At 35.1% G+C, this 27,793-nt stretch overlaps 1 protein-coding gene across 1 annotated transcript in view; it reads left to right on the forward strand.

Moving 5' to 3' along the window:
- LOC145995068 (allatostatin-A receptor-like) overlaps positions 1–27,793 on the forward strand; it is a 153,612-nt gene that overhangs the window by 84,608 nt on the left and 41,211 nt on the right. The window contains exon 6 of the mRNA XM_083131600.1: positions 27,202–27,406. Coding sequence (XP_082987726.1) covers positions 27,202–27,406 — 205 coding nt within the window. The remainder of the gene's footprint in view (positions 1–27,201; positions 27,407–27,793) is intronic.

The following is a 27,793-nucleotide window of genomic DNA, read 5'->3' on the forward strand; positions in this document are numbered from 1 at the left end:
GCAGCGATGAACACGTGAGATGAATGGGATTGCGTGGAGGGAGGAAAACCACTGCAGTTACCAGCCTTCCCAGCAGCGTGCACTGATTCGCTCTGTCCACTCGATTCCCTCTCCCCACTTCTCTTCCGTTATGCGTGGCTTTGCTCCAGAGATGCTGGGACAGGGTACAGTTAATTGTTTCTCAAAAGGTATCATCTATGTCTGTATGCCACACATTGAATTCTTACTCACATGGAAAAAAAATGTCAATTTGTATTCAGGGGTAGTTTCACAGTTACAAACTATTTTGGCCTTGATGATAAATTTAGTGTAAGTAGGCATTTTGTTTATAATTTTGAAATTGAGGTCGTCTAAGGTTGAAATCCTCATATTTAGGGCTTGAACTCGTCATCCCAAGAGGTTGAAGATCGTCCTCTACTTTGTGCGTGACCTTCTTTATTTTTATATTCATAATTCATCCTCATCGTCGCGATTAGCCAAAGGTAAGATAAGAAAAGTCCTCCTCCGTGACCGTGCGGTTAAATACTTAACCCCCCCCCCCCCTGAGCTTGTGAAATATTATGAAAAATGCTGTGGAAAAATTTTCAATGGCCAATTTACCACAGTCAAAGATCTGGGACAATACTATTACTATTACTACATCTACTACTACTACCACTAATAATAATAATTTGAATTATTATTTCCATGTAGCATGGAGAAAAGCACAGCATTCCAAGCACACGCGTCTTTCAGAGTGATGCCTTGAAAATAAGCACAAGTTCTTGAAAGTGAAATATGAGGGTAACTATGATTTAAAAGAGAAATAAATGTTTTGTATTTCTGTTGCAACAATGTTCAATACTCTGGCGAACGCAGTTTTTTTTGGGGGGGAGGGGCCGGAATAGTAAATGTGGATAACACATGGCTTCGTTTTGGAGGGCAGGATGCATAATAAAATATTTCGTATTTTTGCATCTTTTCAGTCTATTAAAATTGTATTCAAAGACAAAAATGGTAATCGGGACTCACTTTAAAAGAGGTTTCGTATTTATACATTTTGATTTTTTAAAGTTATTAACGGATTTTTATTTGAAAATTCTGATTTTCTCAAAATTTTGGTAGGGGCTGTAGCATCATCGGTAGAGGCATGCATATTTCGTTTTTGACAAAAAGAAAACGAAATTTGAAATAACACATTGCAATGTTAATTTTTAAGGTTTCTGAAAGGTGTGAGGTGCATTTTCCTACCCTGTTTTGTCACGAAATGATGCGAAATGAACTGCAAAATGTGAAATAGACTCTTAAACACGAAATTTACCGTTTATATACCGACGCGACACTTTCTGAAGTCTGAAGTATCCTGTGTGTTATGCAATTCACGGAAAATTGATTAATTTTGCTGTAAATATTTGTAAAGCAAAAATGGACTCCTCTATACAGGAATAAACTTAATATTCTGGTAATGATTGAATGTGCTATTAGAAGGGATATGTTTATTTTGTGTAATAGTGCAGTTTTTAAATCAAATCCCAGATAGCACGTAAGTTAACTGCAAGTTAAATCGAATGTCGATTTAACTTGCAGTTAACTTACATGCTATCTGGGATTTGGGATTATATTCACATTTTTAAAACCAAAATGTAATTTTATTATATATACCGCTTTTTCACCGCTATAACAGCGAAATTTCATTTTATTTATAGCTTTTGAACCCGAAATTGACTCTGTTTTTATACTGAAATTTTGCTTTTTTATTTACCAAAAGTATGTTCCTCTAACCATCGGCCATGCCTCTAGGTACGCCAGTGTTCAACGAACATGTATTTTTTTTGTGTGAACAATGAGAATTAACTAAAGAAAGTTCTTGGTTCGTTGTTAGAGGCTAATGTATAGACAAAGGCTAGGCGGACAAGAATACAGTCACCAGTCTGCCTTCCCATTGTATTATTTACCGCAGCACGTTTGAATGTCTCTCTTTAAAATGTCTCACCTTGTTGACTAGACAATTATTCAAACGACAATAAGCTTAACTATTGGAAAATGTTTTGTTGGTAAGAACAGTGAGACAATCCAGATGTGAATTATCGGGGACATTTATGCGGGGAAGAAGCCGGAAAAATTCCAACCAATTTCGGGAATCGAATCCGGATCTCCCGCGTGATTGTCAGATGCTCTACCGACCAGACCACCGCAGCTTCTTGGATGAGTTCCATACTTTAATTTTTTCAATTTATTTTAATATATTTTCTTGTTTTATGGATTTTCTTCACCCTTAAAATGTCTCACCTCGTTAACCAGACAAAAAACAAAAACAAAAACAAAAAAATGCTCCCAGGATTTGATAAAAATTGAAAGATTAGAAAGTAATTTCTTTCTATTGTTTTCATAAATGGTATATTTATGTAGATCTCTACTACATAATAGTAGTAGTGGTATTAGTAGTATTATTAGTAGTAATTCAGCTAATTAATTAATTATAAGTATTATTAATTAATTGTGATTATTATTATTTAATTAAAGTATAATAAATCAAAGGTAATGTGAATTTGGAGAAAGTTTTAGAAATAACCCCCCCTTGACGAAATCCTGCGTACGCTACTGTTCCTGGGTAAACAAAAAATAATCGATCAGACAATTCGATCATCGAAGGCGATAAAATAACCTCCGGTTGACCAAGTTGCCAATATAAATAAATGGAATACAGATTGTCTTCGAGCTTACATTGTTAAAAAGGAGCGGATACACGTATTACTATCCCAATAATTATTCAATACGGTTTTTTGTTTGTCAGGAATTATCACTTAAACTACTGCATGTTGAGCTGGTGCCTACCTAGCCGCCTCTGATGAAATCTACCATTCTTCAGATTCTCTTTAAAATTCGACTCTGGTCACTTGTAACGTGCTGGGTGCAGACACTGTTCATCGAAGCACTTTTGCGATAAGAAGCGGCCTTGAATAGCGTGAGTGAGTCACTTTGATCGCGAGCAAGCTAGACTACCAAGCTTGTCTGCCTTTGAAAACCAAGTCATTTTTTTCACGGTTTCCGAACGCGATTGCTATTGTAGAAGTATATATTCTCTCAAAAGAGGAAGAAAGGAAATTCGACAAATGTCCTCCCGTCGTCTAAAACCAAATAGTATCTATTAAACGAAAAGTTCACGATTGTCAATAAACGGTATAATCTTTCTGAGCATAAGGTGAATGTAAATACTAAATTTAATAGAAAGATTCTCCAAAATTTCTCTTCCACTATCTACGTAAGGTCATTACCCAGGGGAGTGGCCATGTGGGCCATGCTACCCCCTCGAACCCTAAAATATTTAAATGTGAACCTATAAATAAATAAATACGAAAATAACATCGTCGATTTTTGAAATGTGTAAAAATTTCAATTTTGCTCTTGGATAAATGAATCTGTTTCTTGCGCAAAAGTCTTCAAGCTGCAATATTGGGTGGTTTTAGTTTTATAATCATTGATGCAAGGCTAGCAGCCGTCCGATTTACCGATTTAGTCAGGACAGTGCGTTACTTTCAATCCCTGTCCCGACTTTTTCGAACTGCAATCGTGATGCGAAAATGTCTCTTTATTATTGTTATTTTGTTAACTCATAATTAGATATGTTCTTTATTGTATGAATAATTCTAAGTATGCAACATAGAATTATCATGACTTTTTAATGGCGCTCGCACTATTTGAACTATTTTGTAATATCTGTCTGTCTGTCTCTCTCTCTGGTCTACGCCAATGACAGAAATACAAGCAATATTCTTATTTATTTTTAACCCAATTAAAGGAAAGTGTAAGCATTTAAAAGAAATAAGAAAGATCATCACTGTTGCTCTTCCTTAGAAATTGTTGTTCTTCGAGGTATAAAAATTCGAAGGATTTAGTCCAGCACCTTAACACAGTGTCCCACGAGTCTCTCTTGACTAATACTGTCAAATGTGACATGATTTTATGAATAAAATTTTCCGCCTGTTTACGTATAACGTTGCACAGATTCGGTAGTTCGCACACGGTGTACTTATTTCGTGTTACCTTACGCAACAGCAAATACATTTCATAAGACTGTTCTGGACACAAGACTTGCATCAGTAAACAAGCATCTTGTCTGTTACACTATCACAGGAAAAGAACATCGTCCTGTAATGTTCAAGCCTCTAGATATTTTCCATTAGTAATGTCTAATCACAATAATAAGTTAGAAGAAATAACTGGCATTTTCACAACTACCAATATTCTCGCTTTAATCACTTCGAAAATTATTTCTCGAAGATATCGGTTATACTACAAGAGAGGAAATCAAAATTAAAGTCAAAGTTCAACTACACGTATACCAAACGACATTTACAATATTAAAGGGACAGAATACTTAAAAAAAATTGTTGTTTCATTCGAAGGTAAAGGCGTGGTGTAGCGGTTCTTCTACCTGGTTTAAGGAACGAAAGCTTGTAGGGTAGTGGCTACCGTTCAGATTTGTCAGTTTGATGGTCGTAGGTTCAAACCCTTCCGGTGGCAGAAAATTTTCGTAAGTTTTAGACATATCCCATTGTGTTCATTGTCCACGCCGTGTGAAACGGAATGAATCAGTTTGGAATTAACGATGGGGGGAGGGGAAATATTGAATTACAAAATCTCAATTTCAACGAACCGAGAAGTATAGAAAAATTGAATAATTCTTATAAATATTAAAAATTACGTTCATTTTTTTAGTGGTGTAATCGCAGCTAAAATCAAAGATCTTATATGGAAGATTTTAATTTGCTCTGAACTCAGCCAAAAGGCATTTCGCACCGATCTAATATATTCTCCAATACATTTCAAAATGTTATTGAATGTTTCATGTCGATAATTTGACCAATGCATCTATTCTTGATGCTCAGACGAAATTTTCTGCAACTACCTCTTCTCTCCAGTTCCTTCTCCTTCTTCTCTCCCCTCTTTCTGTTCTGCTTTTATCTCATATCGCCTTCCCTACTTTTCTCGCATCTTATCTCCATCCCACTCTTCTCCACTCCTCTTATCTCCTTTCCTGTCTTAGATTTCCGACTCCACTGCACTCTCTTTTTTCGTTCTTCTCTTTTTCTCTCCTTTACTCTACTCTCCACTTCCCTCTTCTCGTCTCCTCCTCTCCTCTCCTCTCCTCTCCTCTCGTTTTCCTCCTCTTTTCTCTTCTTTGTTCTTTTTTCCTCATCTCTCCTCGAATCGTTTTCCATTCTCCTCACTACATCTCCTCTCCTCGTCTATCCTCTCTTTCTTCTCTCCTCTACTTTTCCTCTTCTCCTTTCGCTTTCTCTTTCTGCTCTCCTTCGTTTCCTCTCACCTCTTAGTAGTATCCGAACGACTTAAGGACGGTCGCTATTTAATATTCGCAACTTATTTGCACGTACTTAGAACTAATTTGCACGGGTTTTAATTAATTTGCGCGTACTTAGAATTCATTTGCAAGTACTTAGAGTACTTTACATTTATGTATTTGCATGTTTATAACTTTTTATGAATATATATTTATTTATTTTATGAAAAATATGTATATAGAAGGTAATTAGAGGTACTAAACGCTATGCATATGTTTTTATATTCATTACTGCAAAGTATGCAATGTATAAATCGATAATATTAATGTTTATAGTATTGAAAATAAGAGTTTATGGTTTATGAACCGCTATGAAGGGTGTTAATGATACAAAAGAAGATGTTCCCGGTACTCGAACCCGCGATATGTAATATTATTAATTAGTACTATGTAATAATGTATGTTATTATGGTATGAAACACGATGGTACGAGATGCTAGACAGAATACTGTCTCCGAATCTGAGCTCCGCTCTGAGGGTAGACAGAGAGAAAGATTTAATATTCCGCGCAGGTAGAGGAGAAAGGAATTTGGGGAGTGTGCGTTCAAGGTCAAATGACGTCAGAACGTCAGAACAAAGAAGGAACCTGATTGACCAATCAGAGAACGCGTCGGTAGGTTTTCAGAACCGGTTTTTTCCAAGGTTAACCAGTACGCAAGAACAGGGGAAAGCTATGCGATACTGTAGGGCAGGGGAGGGATTGATCCAGACAACAAAGGATGTCTGGAAATGCGCAGCAATGGTCAAATCTCTGAAGCTATGCGTCGCTTGTAGAACTGGTTTCCGCCGCCAATTAATATTCCGCTCAGGGTTGCCCCAACGCACAGGCCGCTTTAGCGCAGGGTTTTTTTATCTGTACTATGAAGAAGGGAGAGCTATCAGGGACGGGGCCTACAGTTTTCACTATTTGTTTTTATCACGGGGTAACGAACCTAGGACCCTTTGATTATTGATTTAGGTAGTAAATGTATGTTACTGTGTGCTATTTAATTTAATTTTGAGTTTATTTTTTACCAAACTTTGACTTTATGTCAAACATTTTCACAGCTTATCCTTATTTTTACAAAATAACACTATTTATACTATTCAGGCAACATTTTTTCATTAAATTTTGGATTCACAAAGACATTTTTTTCAACTTTTAACTTATTATTTTACAATTTTATGTTAATTTTTTACCAAAATAACACTATTTATACTATTCAGGCAACATTTTTTCTATAATTTTGGATTCACAAAGACATTTTTTTCAACTTTTAACTTATTATTTTACAATTTTTATGTTAATTTTTACCAAAATAACACAATTTCAGCTGTTCAGGCAACATTTTTTATTATATTTTGGACTCGCAAAGACATTTTTTCAATTTTTAACTTATTATTTTACAACTTTATGTTAATTTTTTTTACGAAAATAACACTATTTGAACTATTAAAGCAACATTTTTTTTTAAATTTTGGACTCAGAAAAATATTTTTACAACTTTTTAACTTATTATTTTACAATTTTATACCTATTTTTAACATAAATAACACTATTTATACTATTCAGGAAAGACTTTTAGTTACATTTTTGGCACACAAAGTTTGTGTTCTCAACTTTTATTTGTTTATTTCTCAAGTTTAGCCTAATATTTACTCAAATAGCACGATTTGATCGTGTCTTTTATTACATTTTGGACACACACACACACACACACACACAGAGAGAGAGAGAGAGAGAGAGAGAGAGAGATTTTTTCCAAGTTTACAGGATTATGCTCTAAGTTTACTCGAATAACACAATTTAGATGTGTTTTGAATTATATTTTGTACACATGAAGTGTGGTTTGTCAAGTTTTACCCTTTTATTTTACAAGTTTAGGCTTAATATTACTCAAATAACACAATTTACAATTTAATCCAGTCAGGAAGGATTTGTTTATTATATTTTGCATGCACAAAGAGATGTTTTCAACTTTTTACTGATTTTTTGCAGGGTATGTATTAATTTTTATTTATTTTGTTTTGTATCATATATACATTTACAAATTTTTAACTTAAGAGTTTAGTATTTATTTAAATTTTTTCAAAAACACTAAAGAAAAAGTACTTTTAGCTAAAATGTAAGCTATAGAATATATTATTAATATTATCATTATTATTATTATTATTATTATTATTAGGGTTTACTGATTTCTACTATGCTATTTTTGGTTCTGTATTTCTATATGCATTTATTTAGGTCAGGTTACGCCTGTTACGTAGGAAAGTTTGTTTATTTTAGAGTTTGCTGAATATTTTGTTACTTTTATACTAGGTAAAGTTTCCTAAATATATCAGGTAGGGCTCCATCCATATATTTTTGTTTTTGCTGTTTGGAGATGATGCGATCAGCATCACTCTTCATCTGCTTTTTATTTTATGTACCCAATATTATTTTGAGGCTTAGTGAATTCTAGAGCCTATTTATGCAGGAGAGAGGGCTTGAAAATTTTGATCTCAGATAACCCACAACTATTTGTCAGAGTATTTTAAAGGATATTTTATATTTATTATGTGCCACTAGAATATCAAACCATGCTTAATTTTTATGTCTGTAACGCTGTTATTGTATTTCTAGCTAAGCCTTACTGGATAAAGTACACGAAATGTTTATCATTTCGACTATTTACCTTTATACGAGGCCAAATTTTTAGTGTAACGAAAATTATTGTGTGTCTATAAAGACTGAAATTCTTTTACCGATGGGTCCATAACTGGACGCTTACCAACATTGTTTTTTTTTTAAAAAAAATATATAACCATTTATCAAGATATTGACAATTCACATTACAAGACGAAGTTCACAGACGACTGACTATATGGACCATAGGTACACTTGCTAAACTTTTTTCTATGTTAGAAGAATAATTTAGCCTTATAGCCTTTTTTCAAGGTATTTTTGAAGGATTACTGGTTTTTTGGGTGCATCAACATTTGGGTTATTTCCATTTGGTTTATTATACGAGGCTACAATCACTATTTGAACACTGAAATTCTCTGATTGAAACTAAAAGCTTAGGCTGTAACTAGGGACTTAGTATGTATATCGACAATTTATAGGACAACACGAATTTTACAAACGATTGTAGGTGACGTATGACCACACGCCAGAGCTTTGTTAACCTGAAAAAAGCACTTACAGCTAATATTACGAGGAAATGAGGTTGATTTTTACTGTTTCACAAGAATGCTACTTTTTATACACCCAATATTTGCTTTTTCAAGTAACTACTTGTACCAGAAGTACTTACAGGCCAACTCTAACTAGACTTCGACTTATTCTATATCAGGTGCTAAATTTATAAAGAACTATGATTGTGTATATTTCTGAGGAATTACGCAAAAGCAGATTACCCGATTAAAGTATCTGAAAAACAGATTTTTCTATGCAAGTATATTTTTATTGACTGGATTATTTAACAGATCAAACAGGAGGACTGCAAAATTCTTTAAATGTAGTTCTATAGTATAGGTGGTTTCAGAGATATAAAAAGAACAAATATAAGATTTCGCTTTTTTTGTGCTTCTGAGGCTAATCGCGACGCTAAGGGTAAATGGCGAGGAAATGTAACGGAGGAGAAACAGTCCCAAAAGTTATGGGCTACATGTAAGTTAATACCACAGAGATATTACAGTAGGTGTAGGTTCTACCACCAGAACTTTTCTATCATAATAATACTGGTTATGCTGTTCTGTTAGCTAAAGATGCTGATATTTGAGAAATTTAAAAGCTTATTTGCAAAATTTTAGATAAATAATAATCTGTTAGACTGTAAACATATTTTATATCCATTCTGCAAAAGATCCGATGACAAAATTTAAAACTTGTAATCGCCCAGACAGGGACTCGAACCCTGGACAGATAGGTTAAAAGCCTAACGCTATACCAACTAAGCTATCTGGGCACAAGGTATTCTTTTCTTGAAAAGTTAGTTATGTTAAGAAATATATTGAAACACTTGAGAACACTCTTGGTCTGGTTCGACAGAGAAGGAGACAACATTTCCAAATTTTTACAGACTGGGTGTATTTTTCCACTATAGAGGCCTTCACTATATGTAATTCGAAACGCTAAAGTTCAGCTAGCTTCCAAAATTGAGGTAAAGATTGTGTTTGGCGAGATTAACAAGTTACAATTATATCCAGTTACGGACAAATAAAGCTAAAACTCTCAGATTTACTGTACTAGCCAAGTTTTAGTAACATTTTCTTCACTTTAGTACAAATACCAAAGAAATAGGTATATTTTATTTATAATTTGACAAAATGTACTAGTATTTAGTTCACAAAGTTAGGTAAAAAACAGTATTTTTTAAAAAAAATATTACTGCCTTCAAATTTTATGTTATTTAGCCACTAACAACTGGTTTAAACTGTTTGGCATCCTTTAAAAAGGAAAAGAAGGAATTATTTGTTTAGTATTTTTACTACTTTATATTTATTTAAGAAAACAATTCTACAGTTTAACTTAATTTTAACAAATTGTTACTAATTTATATATCAAAGTTATGTTATTTAGAGTGTATGAAGGCGTATAAAGTTAATATTTGTACTTATCAGTTCAACTAACAATTATATTTTACACACAAAAGATAATGTTTACAGTTAAATTACTTGAATCAGAGAATAATATTTTACAGTAATTGATTCATTCAGCACTAGTCAGTACTTTTATGCATCAGAAAGTTTTCTTAATTTTCTATTACGCATGCTATTTTGGGCTATTCTTAAAATGTATTTCTAGGGCAAACTGGTTTAAATTTCTGCTTATAATGCAAAGTTGACAGTTTTCGCACAATGCATTGTACATTTGTTATATTCTCTACTTACAATCCAAATATTATGCTTATTTAATGTATAACTAACTAACTCTTTAGTTTTCTTAAACCCGAATGTTCATGGCTGCAGCAACACATGCCTTTCATCTGTCCCTGTCCTGAGCAAGATCTATATACTCCTTTCCTTCCCTACCAATTTCCTTTCTGTCCATCTCTACATTATCCCTCCATCTTTGTTTTGGTCTTCCTATTGGTCTTTTACCATCAGGTTTCCCAACAAGAATCCTGTATACTCTTCTTTCCTCTCCCATTCGTACCACATGATCTACACACCTAAGTCTTCTTGATTTAATTATTCTAATAATATCTGGACATGAATACAAATTATGTACTTCTAAATTATGTAACCTTCTCCACTCATCTGTCTCCTTTATCTGTTTTAGGCCCAAATATTTTCCTAAGGATTTTATTTTCAAATACTCTCAATTTATGTTCCTTTTTCAATGTAAGGGACCAGGTTTATTTACTGTATTTAACTTTCATTTTTTGTAATTAACAAAAATTAAAAGCTTATACTGTAGTTATTATATCTTTTTCTATCAGCTTATTTTGAAATTAATATTATTAGGTATAGTATTTGATTTATAACTATATTGCTTTTTTATCAATTTATCTAAGAGTACACGCAGACAAACACATGTGTACACACTTTTATGTAAATAGATATGCCTTTTTTCAATATTTTAGTAAGAAGATTGCTTTCTGAGAATTTGTTGTAGGATTTTGTTGTCCAAGTATAGATGAGACCTGAGCTGGGAGACTGTTTTGAACCTTTTCATGATAGTTTGCATGTGAACTGTATGCAAATTGAGCACTATTGACTCTGCATGCTTCTAAGTTTTGCTGTTATTTTACATCAAGTCTCTGAGACTGTAGTCAGCTTTCCCTTTTCAAGTAGTTTTTATTGATTGTATTTGTATATGTTTTGGGGACTTAGCAGTTTTATGTTATGAGGCAGTTTGTTGTAGAATATTTTTACATGATTGTTTTGTGATATTGAGTGTCTGCTGTTTTACTTGTAATTATTTTCCTTCTTGTGTTGTGTATTTGACTATATTTTGTCCAAGTTCGTAGTATTTAGAATAATTGTTGTTGACTTGTAGATAATCCTTTGCAAGATGCCCTATACTTTAGTCTGAACATTATTCTTAGTGTTCACTTTTGAAGCCTTAGTATTCTGGTAGTATTATTAATGTAGAGGTAAATTAGGCTGAAATGTAGGCATTTTTCTGATAAATTATACTCACTTAGTTGTTTCAGCAGGTAGAAGTTGCATGATGGTTTACTGCTGATGATGTTAATTTGCTCTTCTTATGTACTACGTATGATATAGCTTACTTGAGTAATTGGAATTTTCTACTGAAAAAAGGATTGCTTGTCTATTTTATTCCTATGTTGTTGAGTTTGTCCATAAGCAAGCCATGTTTTTACTCTATCCTATGCCTTGGAAGAATCTAGATATATTGTGTTTGCAGTTTTATGTTTCTCTAAGGTTTCAGCTATGTAGTTTTTTTAAACTGTGCTCTTTCTGGATGCCATGTTGGTTTCTGTGTATATTAAAAAATAAAAAATACTGAACAAATAAACAAATAAAGATCTAAGAAAAAAGCAAACAACCTAAGTCAAATTCAAGCAGCAAGAGGAATACACAGAAACCAACATGGCATCCAGAAAGAGCACAGTTTAAAAAAACTACATAGCTGAAACCTTAGAGAAACATAAAACTGCAAACACAATATATCTAGATTCTTCCAAGGCATAGGATAGAGTAAAAACATGGCTTGCTTATGGACAAACTCAACAACATAGGAATAAAATAGACAAGCAATCCTTTTTTCAGTAGAAAATTCCAATTACTCAAGTAAGCTATATCATACGTAGTACATAAGAAGAGCAAATTAACATCATCAGCAGTAAACCATCATGCAACTTCTACCTGCTGAAACAACTAAGTGAGTATAATTTATCAGAAAAATGCCTACATTTCAGCCTAATTTACCTCTACATTAATAATACTACCAGAATACTAAGGCTTCAAAAGTGAACACTAAGAATAATGTTCAGACTAAAGTATAGGGCATCTTGCAAAGGATTATCTACAAGTCAACAACAATTATTCTAAATACTACGAACTTGGACAAAATATAGTCAAATACACAACACAAGAAGGAAAATAATTACAAGTAAAACAGCAGACACTCAATATCACAAAACAATCATGTAAAAATATTCTACAACAAACTGCCTCATAACATAAAACTGCTAAGTCCCCAAAACATATACAAATACAATCAATAAAAACTACTTGAAAAGGGAAAGCTGACTACAGTCTCAGAGACTTGATGTAAAATAACAGCAAAACTTAGAAGCATGCAGAGTCAATAGTGCTCAATTTGCATACAGTTCACATGCAAACTATCATGAAAAGGTTCAAAACAGTCTCCCAGCTCAGGTCTCATCTATACTTGGACAACAAAATCCTACAACAAATTCTCAGAAAGCAATCTTCTTACTAAAATATTGAAAAAAGGCATATCTATTTACATAAAAGTGTGTACACATGTGTTTGTCTGCGTGTACTCTTAGATAAATTGATAAAAAAGCAATATAGTTATAAATCAAATACTATACCTAATAATATTAATTTCAAAATAAGCTGATAGAAAAAGATATAATAACTACAGTATAAGCTTTTAATTTTTGTTAATTACAAAAAATGAAAGTTAAATACAGTAAATAAACCTGGTCCCTTACATTGAAAAAGGAACATAAATTGAGAGTATTTGAAAATAAAATCCTTAGGAAAATATTTGGGCCTAAAACAGATAAAGGAGACAGATGAGTGGAGAAGGTTACATAATTTAGAAGTACATAATTTGTATTCATGTCCAGATATTATTAGAATAATTAAATCAAGAAGACTTAGGTGTGTAGATCATGTGGTACGAATGGGAGAGGAAAGAAGAGTATACAGGATTCTTGTTGGGAAACCTGATGGTAAAAGACCAATAGGAAGACCAAAACAAAGATGGAGGGATAATGTAGAGATGGACAGAAAGGAAATTGGTAGGGAAGGAAAGGAGTATATAGATCTTGCTCAGGACAGGGACAGATGAAAGGCATGTGTTGCTGCAGCCATGAACATTCGGGTTTAAGAAAACTAAAGAGTTAGTTAGTTATACATTAAATAAGCATAATATTTGGATTGTAAGTAGAGAATATAACAAATGTACAATGCATTGTGCGAAAACTGTCAACTTTGCATTATAAGCAGAAATTTAAACCAGTTTGCCCTAGAAATACATTTTAAGAATAGCCCAAAATAGCATGCGTAATAGAAAATTAAGAAAACTTTCTGATGCATAAAAGTACTGACTAGTGCTGAATGAATCAATTACTGTAAAATATTATTCTCTGATTCAAGTAATTTAACTGTAAACATTATCTTTTGTGTGTAAAATATAATTGTTAGTTGAACTGATAAGTACAAATATTAACTTTATACGCCTTCATACACTCTAAATAACATAACTTTGATATATAAATTAGTAACAATTTGTTAAAATTAAGTTAAACTGTAGAATTGTTTTCTTAAATAAATATAAAGTAGTAAAAATACTAAACAAATAATTCCTTCTTTTCCTTTTTAAAGGATGCCAAACAGTTTAAACCAGTTGTTAGTGGCTAAATAACATAAAATTTGAAGGCAGTAATATTTTTTTTAAAAAATACTGTTTTTTACCTAACTTTGTGAACTAAATACTAGTACATTTTGTCAAATTATAAATAAAATATACCTATTTCTTTGGTATTTGTACTAAAGTGAAGAAAATGTTACTAAAACTTGGCTAGTACAGTAAATCTGAGAGTTTTAGCTTTATTTGTCCGTAACTGGATATAATTGTAACTTGTTAATCTCGCCAAACACAATCTTTACCTCAATTTTGGAAGCTAGCTGAACTTTAGCGTTTCGAATTACATATAGTGAAGGCCTCTATAGTGGAAAAATACACCCAGTCTGTAAAAATTTGGAAATGTTGTCTCCTTCTCTGTCGAACCAGACCAAGAGTGTTCTCAAGTGTTTCAATATATTTCTTAACATAACTAACTTTTCAAGAAAAGAATACCTTGTGCCCAGATAGCTTAGTTGGTATAGCGTTAGGCTTTTAACCTATCTGTCCAGGGTTCGAGTCCCTGTCTGGGCGATTACAAGTTTTAAATTTTGTCATCGGATCTTTTGCAGAATGGATATAAAATATGTTTACAGTCTAACAGATTATTATTTATCTAAAATTTTGCAAATAAGCTTTTAAATTTCTCAAATATCAGCATCTTTAGCTAACAGAACAGCATAACCAGTATTATTATGATAGAAAAGTTCTGGTGGTAGAACCTACACCTACTGTAATATCTCTGTGGTATTAACTTACATGTAGCCCATAACTTTTGGGACTGTTTCTCCTCCGTTACATTTCCTCGCCATTTACCCTTAGCGTCGCGATTAGCCTCAGAAGCACAAAAAAAGCGAAATCTTATATTTGTTCTTTTTATATCTCTGAAACCACCTATACTATAGAACTACATTTAAAGAATTTTGCAGTCCTCCTGTTTGATCTGTTAAATAATCCAGTCAATAAAAATATACTTGCATAGAAAAATCTGTTTTTCAGATACTTTAATCGGGTAATCTGCTTTTGCGTAATTCCTCAGAAATATACACAATCATAGTTCTTTATAAATTTAGCACCTGATATAGAATAAGTCGAAGTCTAGTTAGAGTTGGCCTGTAAGTACTTCTGGTACAAGTAGTTACTTGAAAAAGCAAATATTGGGTGTATAAAAAGTAGCATTCTTGTGAAACAGTAAAAATCAACCTCATTTCCTCGTAATATTAGCTGTAAGTGCTTTTTTCAGGTTAACAAAGCTCTGGCGTGTGGTCATACGTCACCTACAATCGTTTGTAAAATTCGTGTTGTCCTATAAATTGTCGATATACATACTAAGTCCCTAGTTACAGCCTAAGCTTTTAGTTTCAATCAGAGAATTTCAGTGTTCAAATAGTGATTGTAGCCTCGTATAATAAACCAAATGGAAATAACCCAAATGTTGATGCACCCAAAAAACCAGTAATCCTTCAAAAATACCTTGAAAAAAGGCTATAAGGCTAAATTATTCTTCTAACATAGAAAAAAGTTTAGCAAGTGTACCTATGGTCCATATAGTCAGTCGTCTGTGAACTTCGTCTTGTAATGTGAATTGTCAATATCTTGATAAATGGTTATATATTTTTTTTTAAAAAAAAACAATGTTGGTAAGCGTCCAGTTATGGACCCATCGGTAAAAGAATTTCAGTCTTTATAGACACACAATAATTTTCGTTACACTAAAAATTTGGCCTCGTATAAAGGTAAATAGTCGAAATGATAAACATTTCGTGTACTTTATCCAGTAAGGCTTAGCTAGAAATACAATAACAGCGTTACAGACATAAAAATTAAGCATGGTTTGATATTCTAGTGGCACATAATAAATATAAAATATCCTTTAAAATACTCTGACAAATAGTTGTGGGTTATCTGAGATCAAAATTTTCAAGCCCTCTCTCCTGCATAAATAGGCTCTAGAATTCACTAAGCCTCAAAATAATATTGGGTACATAAAATAAAAAGCAGATGAAGAGTGATGCTGATCGCATCATCTCCAAACAGCAAAAACAAAAATATATGGATGGAGCCCTACCTGATATATTTAGGAAACTTTACCTAGTATAAAAGTAACAAAATATTCAGCAAACTCTAAAATAAACAAACTTTCCTACGTAACAGGCGTAACCTGACCTAAATAAATGCATATAGAAATACAGAACCAAAAATAGCATAGTAGAAATCAGTAAACCCTAATAATAATAATAATAATAATAATAATGATAATATTAATAATATATTCTATAGCTTACATTTTAGCTAAAAGTACTTTTTCTTTAGTGTTTTTGAAAAAATTTAAATAAATACTAAACTCTTAAGTTAAAAATTTGTAAATGTATATATGATACAAAACAAAATAAATAAAAATTAATACATACCCTGCAAAAAATCAGTAAAAAGTTGAAAACATCTCTTTGTGCATGCAAAATATAATAAACAAATCCTTCCTGACTGGATTAAATTGTAAATTGTGTTATTTGAGTAATATTAAGCCTAAACTTGTAAAATAAAAGGGTAAAACTTGACAAACCACACTTCATGTGTACAAAATATAATTCAAAACACATCTAAATTGTGTTATTCGAGTAAACTTAGAGCATAATCCTGTAAACTTGGAAAAAATCTCTCTCTCTCTCTCTCTCTCTCTCTGTGTGTGTGTGTGTGTGTGTGTGTGTCCAAAATGTAATAAAATACACGATCAAATCGTGCTATTTGAGTAAATATTAGGCTAAACTTGAGAAATAAACAAATAAAAGTTGAGAACACAAACTTTGTGTGCCAAAAATGTAACTAAAAGTCTTTCCTGAATAGTATAAATAGTGTTATTTATGTTAAAAATAGGTATAAAATTGTAAAATAATAAGTTAAAAAGTTGTAAAAATATTTTTCTGAGTCCAAAATTTAAAAAAAAATGTTGCTTTAATAGTTCAAATAGTGTTATTTTCGTAAAAAAAATTAACATAAAGTTGTAAAATAATAAGTTAAAAATTGAAAAAATGTCTTTGCGAGTCCAAAATATAATAAAAAATGTTGCCTGAACAGCTGAAATTGTGTTATTTTGGTAAAAATTAACATAAAAATTGTAAAATAATAAGTTAAAAGTTGAAAAAAATGTCTTTGTGAATCCAAAATTATAGAAAAAATGTTGCCTGAATAGTATAAATAGTGTTATTTTGGTAAAAAATTAACATAAAATTGTAAAATAATAAGTTAAAAGTTGAAAAAAATGTCTTTGTGAATCCAAAATTTAATGAAAAAATGTTGCCTGAATAGTATAAATAGTGTTATTTTGTAAAAATAAGGATAAGCTGTGAAAATGTTTGACATAAAGTCAAAGTTTGGTAAAAAATAAACTCAAAATTAAATTAAATAGCACACAGTAACATACATTTACTACCTAAATCAATAATCAAAGGGTCCTAGGTTCGTTACCCCGTGATAAAAACAAATAGTGAAAACTGTAGGCCCCGTCCCTGATAGCTCTCCCTTCTTCATAGTACAGATAAAAAAACCCTGCGCTAAAGCGGCCTGTGCGTTGGGGCAACCCTGAGCGGAATATTAATTGGCGGCGGAAACCAGTTCTACAAGCGACGCATAGCTTCAGAGATTTGACCATTGCTGCGCATTTCCAGACATCCTTTGTTGTCTGGATCAATCCCTCCCCTGCCCTACAGTATCGCATAGCTTTCCCCTGTTCTTGCGTACTGGTTAACCTTGGAAAAAACCGGTTCTGAAAACCTACCGACGCGTTCTCTGATTGGTCAATCAGGTTCCTTCTTTGTTCTGACGTTCTGACGTCATTTGACCTTGAACGCACACTCCCCAAATTCCTTTCTCCTCTACCTGCGCGGAATATTAAATCTTTCTCTCTGTCTACCCTCAGAGCGGAGCTCAGATTCGGAGACAGTATTCTGTCTAGCATCTCGTACCATCGTGTTTCATACCATAATAACATACATTATTACATAGTACTAATTAATAATATTACATATCGCGGGTTCGAGTACCGGGAACATCTTCTTTTGTATCATTAACACCCTTCATAGCGGTTCATAAACCATAAACTCTTATTTTCAATACTATAAACATTAATATTATCGATTTATACATTGCATACTTTGCAGTAATGAATATAAAAACATATGCATAGCGTTTAGTACCTCTAATTACCTTCTATATACATATTTTTCATAAAATAAATAAATATATATTCATAAAAAGTTATAAACATGCAAATACATAAATGTAAAGTACTCTAAGTACTTGCAAATGAATTCTAAGTACGCGCAAATTAATTAAAACCCGTGCAAATTAGTTCTAAGTACGTGCAAATAAGTTGCGAATATTAAATAGCGACCGTCCTTAAGTCGTTCGGATACTACTCCTCTTTTCCTTACTGTAGGCTCATCAGCGATGAAATACTAGAAAACCTATTTTTTTCTTTCAGAAAGAATTTTGTCATTTGCGATACAATAGTGATATTTTTAATAATTTTATACAATAATAATTGTTTATATTTCTTTCGCGTATTTTATAAATATCTATTGTGCATGTGGCAACCCTGAAATTGAGCCTAACTCTGCACGCAACCCACCAACGGCTTGTGTAAATTGGGTTGCCTAGTTTAAAATGTCGTTGTCCTAAAACTTTTGAGAGACACTGTACCTTTAACGGCCGTGCTTCGGTAGGGGTCAGGTAAAAGGTAAAGTTTTCCGTGCATATAGCACCGTGGCATGATGGAACATTTAGGGGATGTGGGGGTATTTTTGACGTGATATACTACTCACCCAGGGTTGAACCAAGGTACCCATTGATTTGAGTCTGGGTGAGCCCCCCAAAGCCGCTTTATACGGGGACAAGGCTGGAAATGTTTTGAACTGGTGCGTTAGAGAATACTACATAATGATTACCTACTACTGTACTTTTATTTCCATGGCTGTTGTTAAAAATTGACTTGATTTGTTCTTATTCAAAGCCCGTTTCATGCACAGATAGGCTAATTTGTACTTAACCTGCAGTCAAAGGAGGGATCAGAATCATTATGTGTGTCCGCCTGGCTTCGTGATCAGCTGAAGATCTTCTGTACAGGAATTCAGAAGTTGGTGAAACGACACAAGTGCATCATCCTGCAGAGGGACTATGTGGAAAAGTGACATATTCAATTAATCACAGTTACTTGTATTAAAAGTGTTACATTGATTTACATTTACTTTTTGATTCACCTATACAAGTACACCGCAACAAGCTGTAATTAATGTGATTTTAATTATTCAGTCCGTAAAGATAAATTTATGGTGCACATAACTGAAAATTGTAATCAATATTTATCTTATGCAAAATAAAATTTTCAAATTTAAATTTAAAAGTTTTCCTTACATGTCTTAGTGCTCTTTCATGGGCCTATGTAATGTATAACATGTATGAGTGTGAGTCTGAGTCACATACCTCTATTTGCAGACTGAAAACGATGCGCTTTTGTTTGAAGCCGCCCATCTTGAATCACACACTACCCTGGGGGTAGAAATATGGAGGAGATACGCACTATAGCATTACCGGCCATACCTGGAAAACCTATCCTAAGCATTTCCCAACTCCTGAGAGCACTATAAATGGGGTTAACAACCTACCTCAACGGGAGAAGCCAGGAACGTAGCTGGGTTGATCAGTTTGGGGGGGCCAAAACAAAAATCAAACCAATAACAATTAAAAAACTATTAATGTACCAGGCGTGTGTGTGTGTGTGTAATATCTTGTTGGAAGGAAAGGCCTGTGTTGCTGCAGCCATGAACCTTCGGGTTTAAGAAGGCTAGAGAGTTAGTTAGTAGTTAGGGAACATTATTTTCTGCTGTATTGATTGATTGACTGATTGAGTTGGTTTATTTTACTTCGCTTTTCTGCTAGTTTTGACTAATTGCGAAGATGGGGATGAGTGATGATATGATGAAATTGATGAAAGGACACTTACAAATACCCATGCCCAGGCCGATATTCAAACCGATATCCCTGACGTCGTAGTGCTAGGTGTTAACCACTCCGCCACAGAGACCGGCTATTTTCTCCTGTAGCCACCAAAAATCAACGGACATAGACTCGCGAAATCCACGGCCATTATTCGGGAATCTAAATGCAGAATAAACTCATTAACTCAATGGCATGATAATTATGATTGATTGATTTGACTTATTTTACTTCGCTTTTCTGCCATTTTTGGCTAATCGCGATGATGGGGATGAGTAATGATATGATGAAAGTGATGAAAGGGCACTGACAAATACTCAGTCCGGTATTCGAACCCACTCTGCCACGGAGGTTGGCATACAATAATGTTAAATCGATGAAAGGACCATCACAATAAGACACATGCCCAGGCCGAGATTCGAATCCGGGACACCTGGTGTCGTAGCGCACTTTCCAAAGGAGGTGTCGGCCCAAATAGAAATGATAATTAGCAAATGCCGTCTTGAATTTGCAAACAGAGTTCACCACTCACGGGTAGAAAATTTTCACTCCCACTAGAATAGGCAAATAACAGAAAATCCTTGATAAGTAATTTGATTCTCCATCTCTCATGATTATATTATGTAAGTAACTATCACTCGCTAACTTCGGATTAATTTTATTTGTATGTCTAGTCAATTTTGCCTCCTAAGCAGCAGCGGCAGCGTTTTCATTTGCGGTTGGAGGCTAAGTGAAGAAACGCCACAGAAAGTCGGAAAGATATGTAGAATTACGAGACGTAATATTTCTAGAGCATGCAGACTACTGTAAAATGTTTACTCCATACATCGTTTTCTTCCTCAAGTGGAACGTATTCTTCATTACTTGTGAGATCAACCTTGCTGAGAGTCAAACCCGGGCTCCTGTGAGGTAGTTGGACGCCCTTTTAGAACATCAATATGTTAAACATTTGGTTGCTCAGTCAATCCTGCTCCATTTTTCGAGAGGAAAACAAGCTGGCAGCTTCACACTCGAGATTTCACTCGACAATTTATGAAAATGAGATCACAAACATTCCGTGATCCAACCTTCTCGCGTTCACCGCTCGGACCACACTATACTTCAAACTATCTAACAGCCATCAATTGTCCACCAAATCAACAGAGTAGGGCAAAAAGAGTCGCGAAGTCGGTACATTACAAATGGTTATTAGTTTACCTCTGACTGAAACTGGACCAAAGCAATAAAACCCCAACCCTCCAGTGAATTTCACGGTAGCAAGCGACCGACTTATTCTCTGAATTTTCAGAGAAAGGTCTTTCCCTCCATTGCAGGTCATAGGCACAAGGTTTGTGTAGAGGAACCGCCTGGGGACTGGCGGCATCTTTGTCATTAGCCCTTGCGCAAGAAAAGGGACAAACAGTAGAATTTTGTCTCTTGCAATTTGAATAACATAGAACCATAAATTAATTAACCCAGAAAGTCCTAGCAACCTGCAGCTAAATCTCCCTGTTTGTGCCGTTTCGGTACGGCGGAATGGTGCCAGACCAGAGCGAGATGAAGAGAAGATGTCACAAGCACAAAGATGTTTGTGGGATGGGGAGGGGGTAACCTGGCTAAGGCACCTGGTGTGCAGGAAGGGAAAGTGTGTATTCAAAAGGTCTCCGACTTCCCTGAAAGGGGCGCGCCATAATATCATTAACGGCATTTCATACCAGTACATATGTTTGTGTTCAACTAGCAACAAGCAGGAACGTGAGAAAGAAATGTATTGCTCGGGGTTCCTGAAACTAAAATTCAAGACAGTGTTTCAAACTGGAAGCAAAATTTACCAAAATACTATTTTGCAAATATATGTCATCAAAGTAAAATTTTCAGCAAATGTAGTAGAACAGTTTGCCGGGGCCACGTGAACGTTTCGGCGGTGCGGTGCCCCGGCGCCCCCCCTCCTAACGACGTCTATGGGAGAAGCCAAGGAGAACGCCAAGGGATCGAGATCTTGTCGCGAGAGCGTGACAATGCCGGACGCAGAGAATCGACTACAGGGTCGCCCAGAAACCGTGGAGCCCACCTCAGGGCAGCTAGCGGGACCAATGATCAGCTGACCATTCCAGCGTCCAGGCAATCCCGAGATAAGTACCTACCCCTTTATGATGCTAATCCTTTCGCCCCTAACTTCTCCATTTCATTATTCTATTGGAGTGCTTACTAAATAAAACTCAGTCCAAAAGCTATTCAATTCGTGTTACGTTAATTACGTGCTCTACCTGGTCGCCCGTTAGTCAACGGGTCCTACCCTCTAATCCGGTACGGCCAAGGTTTCAACGCCCCCAATTGTGTCTCTAGGGACCAGCCCTGAGACAGAACCTTAGTTCGTAACGATAGCTTCTTAAGTTTTCATAATTTTGAAGAAATTTCTTGCACTGCCTTGTGGAGTGTAATATGTACGTTCTTAGCAAACTTAAAAATTGCAATCTTGTGTGGTGCAATGGCTCACAATCTTAAAAATAGTTGTTCCAAGTAGAAATATGAAGCTGTGCTCGCTGCCATGATAGTATCCGCCGGCTTGGAAATTTTTGGCTTCAAGTTGACCCATATAGAAAGACTCACGTTTCCGGTTTGATACCTGGAGGTCTGTTGTCTGAGTATTTCAAGAGGTTTTTCTCATTCTACAAAGAACAGAGAGGTGTCGACATGAATAATCCTGCGCTCACGAATCATACGGTTGCGTCTCGTTTTTGTAAATTAACAGACAAGCTGTTAAATATTAACTAGGGCTGAGCTAATACCACTTTGAACCGATACCGATACACTTACCGATTCCCACCGATACCGATACTTGAAACTTCTTCTCCAATTATATGCATCAATTTACCAAGAAATTTGCTTTAGAATATTCAAGAATTACATCAGAAGATTAAAATACATATCATGTAGTCACAAAATATAGTTTTTTGTGCAAAATAAATAGAAAGTTTACATTTCGCATAATTTTCAGGATAATTAGACTCCGCGAAAGTGTCATGCGGCATTTTTGCGGGCCCCATGAAAGACCAAAATGCCGGAAAAGAATCGGCTGGTATCGGTTAATGAATTTCAACCGATACTTTCCGATACCGATACCACTGGTATCGGCCGATACATCGTTATCGGTTCAGTCCTAATATTAACGGTAGAATAGTGTAAATTTTACGTAGCCTGGAACGGTGCTGAAGTAAAAAATGAACTCCCTTTTCCCTCATCACGGGCCATGCTTTTAAGAGCATTCAAATGGAAGGCGTGATAAGCATGCCTAACCCAGGATTACCGCATATGCTTTCTACTCCGCCACAAAGGCTGTCGGTGTTAACGTGTGTCCAAGGGTTCGTTTCCTGGTTGGTTACCTTTGCTGCTGAGAAGAGACAGAACTCCAAACTAAAAGTTACCACGCTGCCCTCCCTCCTGTCCATTAATCAACGTGATGGAAGCGGTCACTTGTGTCCACGTCAGAGGCTGAAAAGCCAACTGGCACGAATCTGTGCCTCTACACGTTCGCGCCACAATTCAACAAACATTCACCCAAGACTGTGGTTCTCAACCTGTAGCCGCCAATCTCTACCATAGCTTCCATTAAGTCGTGAAATATTACGAGCTTTTAGATTTATGGCGAATGTTCGACAGATAGACAGTTATTTATTAAACAAAAAAAGATTTAACAATTAAGAATGTTACACGGTTTAGTGGAAGCATAAGCGTGGCAACATTTTAAAAGTTTTCACTAATATTTGAGATTTTTTATATATGTATATAATACACATAATATTCACGAATGTTCTGACTTCCTATTTGATCAGAGGTTTAATAGGGTAAAATAAGGGATGTTCGCCATGCTGGGAATTTCGCCGTACTTGTGGTTTTTGTAATCGTAGATAGAAACTATAGGTTGGAAACACTTATTGATGCCTGTAAAAAATCAAGTAACATGTGCCTTGTTTCCACTGAAAACTACAGTGTGGTGAGCGAACTAGCAAGCAAGCAGTATAGTTTGGAATGCGCAGTTGCGTCTACACAGAAGCTAAAGAAAGGTGCCGAATTTCAATACTACGTTGGAAATTGTAATTTCATAGCAGATAAGAATTATTTTTCTTCCATTTAATTATTGATATTGTAACCTCAAACCTTAAGAATGTCGTGAAAAGATTTGCTTTGGAAAGCGTGCATGTACGTACAAGTAAACATTAGTTGTTTCCTTTCGACTATGCATTTGCTGGTAAATTCGCCAGAGTAACAGAAAATGTGTGGAATTTCCCTTCTTATAGGCTATCTTTCACTCACAACTCGTTCACAATGCATATGAACATTTAGGCCTATCTTTCTTAAACATGTTTGTATTGTATCTTTTGAAGCAGTTTTGTATTGTCATTTGTAGGTCTTTTACACTTTGTTTGACTTATTGACAACTTGGTATTTCATACACTTAAACTGACGATAAAATGATAAATAAGTTATATGGCGAATTTCCCAGCATGTGGCGGAAATTTCGCCACTTTTCTCATTTTAGTATTTTTAATATTACGTCATAAGTATAAGTAACACAGTATTTATGTTATATTCCACATAATCCACAATGACTATTTTTTGAATTGTGTAAATTTTGTCTTCCATCAATCCGTTTAGAAGGAAAAAAATGAAAAGCATTTTGGTGGCGAACTTCCCCTCCTTTACCCTATAATAATCAAACACTTCTGACTGACCAGTGGGGGCGATTAGGGGGGGCAGTTGCCCCCACACATTTTGCCACTTTTGCCCCCGCACTGTGCTAAACCTTATATACCAAGGGATAGTAAACTGTCCTTGCCCTTCCAGTTTTGGCACCTTTCCCCACAGTTTTGAAACTCATTACCGCCACTGCTTCTGACGTGTTGTTTGCTCAGTTGTTGTAACGTTCTTCTTTTTTTAATGACAATGAATCACAAAATCTTGTTTTAGGTAAGTATATTTTTTAAAAAACTATTAATTAATTTAATGAAAGTTTAAAAGTCTGCCTTTTTTCAGCACTCATTCTGCATTTTCAACACATAGGAAATAGGAAAACTTGTACATTTTTCTGTCTTGTTTCACACTCGTAAAACCTATTCTTCTACTGCCAGAAGAAAGCCAACTTAAACAAAATCACGAAACTTGGAAGAAGTACTTGTTCATTCCGAACTCGCAGTTCATAGATGTGTTTACCTCAGATTTTCTCTTGATATGGAAACTTGCAAAGTTATAACCCTCGCTAATCACCGGCCAATTAGGATCCTCCCTACTCTGTCTAAACCTCTCGAACATATAATCTGTGATCAAACACGAACTTTCATGACAAAAAATAATATGGAATCAGGATTCCGACGCAACCACAGCACCTGCACGGCACTCATCAAAGTCACCGTTTAAGTTAGACAGGTTATGGACAATAATCAAATAACCATTCCAGTATTTCTAGATTTTAGTAAATTTTTTCAAATAGAGGAAGATATTCATTCTCCTAGCAAAATTAACCTCTCTGTATATCACATCGTTTTAAGAAATTTCTGAAATTTCAGGTCGCATTTCATTCACGGAAATTGTAACATTACCCATGGGAACAAGACTAAGTTAAAGTTGAGTAAGAAAAATAACCGTACCACTAGACTAAAAAATAGTTTTTCCGCACCTTGGGTACTAAGAACCCAGTCTACTCTGATTTATCAGATAATCTACCTCATCGTCTGCAACGAGTTCGACTTCCAATACAGAGACCACCTATCTCCTTTCTATGAACAACTAAACTTACTTAAACTAACCGGTCGACGAAATGTACACAATCTTACCATACTCTATAAAGCAATAAACCTTAAAAGAACCCGCTTTCATCTCAAGCAGATTCCCATTCCTTTCTGATCCCCATATCCTCAACACCAGATCGCACAAGAGATCTCAGCTGTCCATTCCCCTTCACAACTGAAACGTCCACGCAAGCTCCTTCACGATGCCCACTGGCCGTCCATGGAACAAACTGCCCCTCGAAATTCGAAATGCGTCCCATATTTTTAAGAGCCAAATTAGATGTTTCACATTATGCAACGCATCAACTTAAATCTAATATGCACATCAACTGCATAAAAGGACACTGATATCCGTCTAACTAACTCTCTAGCCTTCTTAAACCCGAAGGTTTATGACTGCAGCAACACAAGCCGTCCTTCCATCTGTCCCTATCCTGGGCAAGATCAATCCAATCTTTTCCATCCTTACCGATTTTCTTTAGATCCATCTCAACGTTATCCCTCCATCTTAGTGTGCCTCCCAGGTGGCGCAGTGGCAGCGTCGTCGCCTTGTAATCAAGGGGTCCCGGGTTCGATACCCGGTGGAGGCACAAGTGGTTCGGATCCCACTTTAAACTGTAGGTCAAGTCCCAATTAGCCTTACTGTGCATAAAGTGGACTTAAAACAGCAACTCAAACCTCCATCTTAGTCTTGGCCTTCTACAGGTCTCTTACCATCAGATTTCCCAACAAGAATCCTGGAAGCTCTTCTTTCCTCTCTCATTCGTGCCATGTGGATTGCCCACCTAAGTCTCCTTGATTTACGTCAACACTCTTAAATGCAATATTACCCTAATATTTCCGAAATGAGATGCGCGTATATGTATGTGTGTTGTATGTCTTTGTCTAGATTTAGTTCTTTTATGTTTACTTTTTTTTATTATTTCTCTTTCCCTATTTCTTATTAGTATTATTCTTTGTACATGCTCTATATCAATAAAAAATGTAGATGTAACCATGGTTAAGTGGGAGAGAGCCTTAACTTCGTTACGACAAATAAGACAAAATAATATAAATAAATCGTAAACTCAAGAGACTGTTACAGTAGCTAATTCAGGTTGCATGACTCGCAATATTCCTCCGAATAGCTGAGATGAAATGAGACAATGGGACAAATCTATGGATGGACGATATCGTAAATTTGATATCGCGATATATCGTCAAGAAAATATCGTCACAAACGATACGATATATTTTTCACATCGTGATATTGGCGATATATCGTCTCCACGATATGTGTCGCCAAATATCATCACGATATATCGTCTAGTTGATATCGCCTGGACGATATTTTTTTTAAAATATCGTGATATATCGCCCAACACTAGACAAGTCACGTACATTTGTTTACATTGATTTCTTTCTTGCAGTATATGGAGCATGTAAGGGTGAGAGTCAGGGAAGAGGGATCTGCCCACAGGCCTCCGACGAAACCGTGAAAAACGGTCTTGGAATAAAGCCTCAGCTTAGATGAAACAAGGGACACAGAATTTCCACATCCAGTTTTTCTGACGCTAAACTTTCTCTCACAGGTACCACTGGGACTGCAGGGAGAATTGGGAGAATCCTCTTTACGGCCAGGCGTACACAGTTTTCATTTTCATCTCAACGTTTGCCGTCCCATTGCTCAGCCTCGCCTTCACGTACTCGTCAATAGCCTGGAAGATGTGGAGGAGATCCTCCCCGGGAAACGCAGACAAGGGCCGAGACCAGGTCCAACTCAGGAGCAAAAAGAAGGTGAGGACGCCGACTAGGTCGTAAACAAGGTTTTGAGTTTCGAAACAGCGTTGCCAACCTCTCGCGATCCTTCTCATACCTTTGTATACTCTGTATTCCTTCCATCTATGTATTGTATTAATCTCTCAGACAAGGGTCTGTTGTAAGAACGGCCCTTCAGGCCGAAACACACCCGCTCTAATAAAGACGATTTTATTATTTTTATTATTATTATTATTATTATTATTATTATTACAAGAAAAGTACTCTTTAATCTGTGAAATTATGCTGAATGCTGATAAATTGTACTAAGATATACATAATAAAAATAATTAATTATGACTATTATTCATAATTAGTAGTCAATTACAGTGGCTGATTGGTTAGCACATCGTACAACGACGCCAG

Source organism: Lepisma saccharinum, chromosome 11 (assembly GCF_977018435.1).
Source record: "Lepisma saccharinum chromosome 11, izLepSacc3.1, whole genome shotgun sequence".
Taxonomy (NCBI): domain Eukaryota; kingdom Metazoa; phylum Arthropoda; class Insecta; order Zygentoma; family Lepismatidae; genus Lepisma; species Lepisma saccharinum.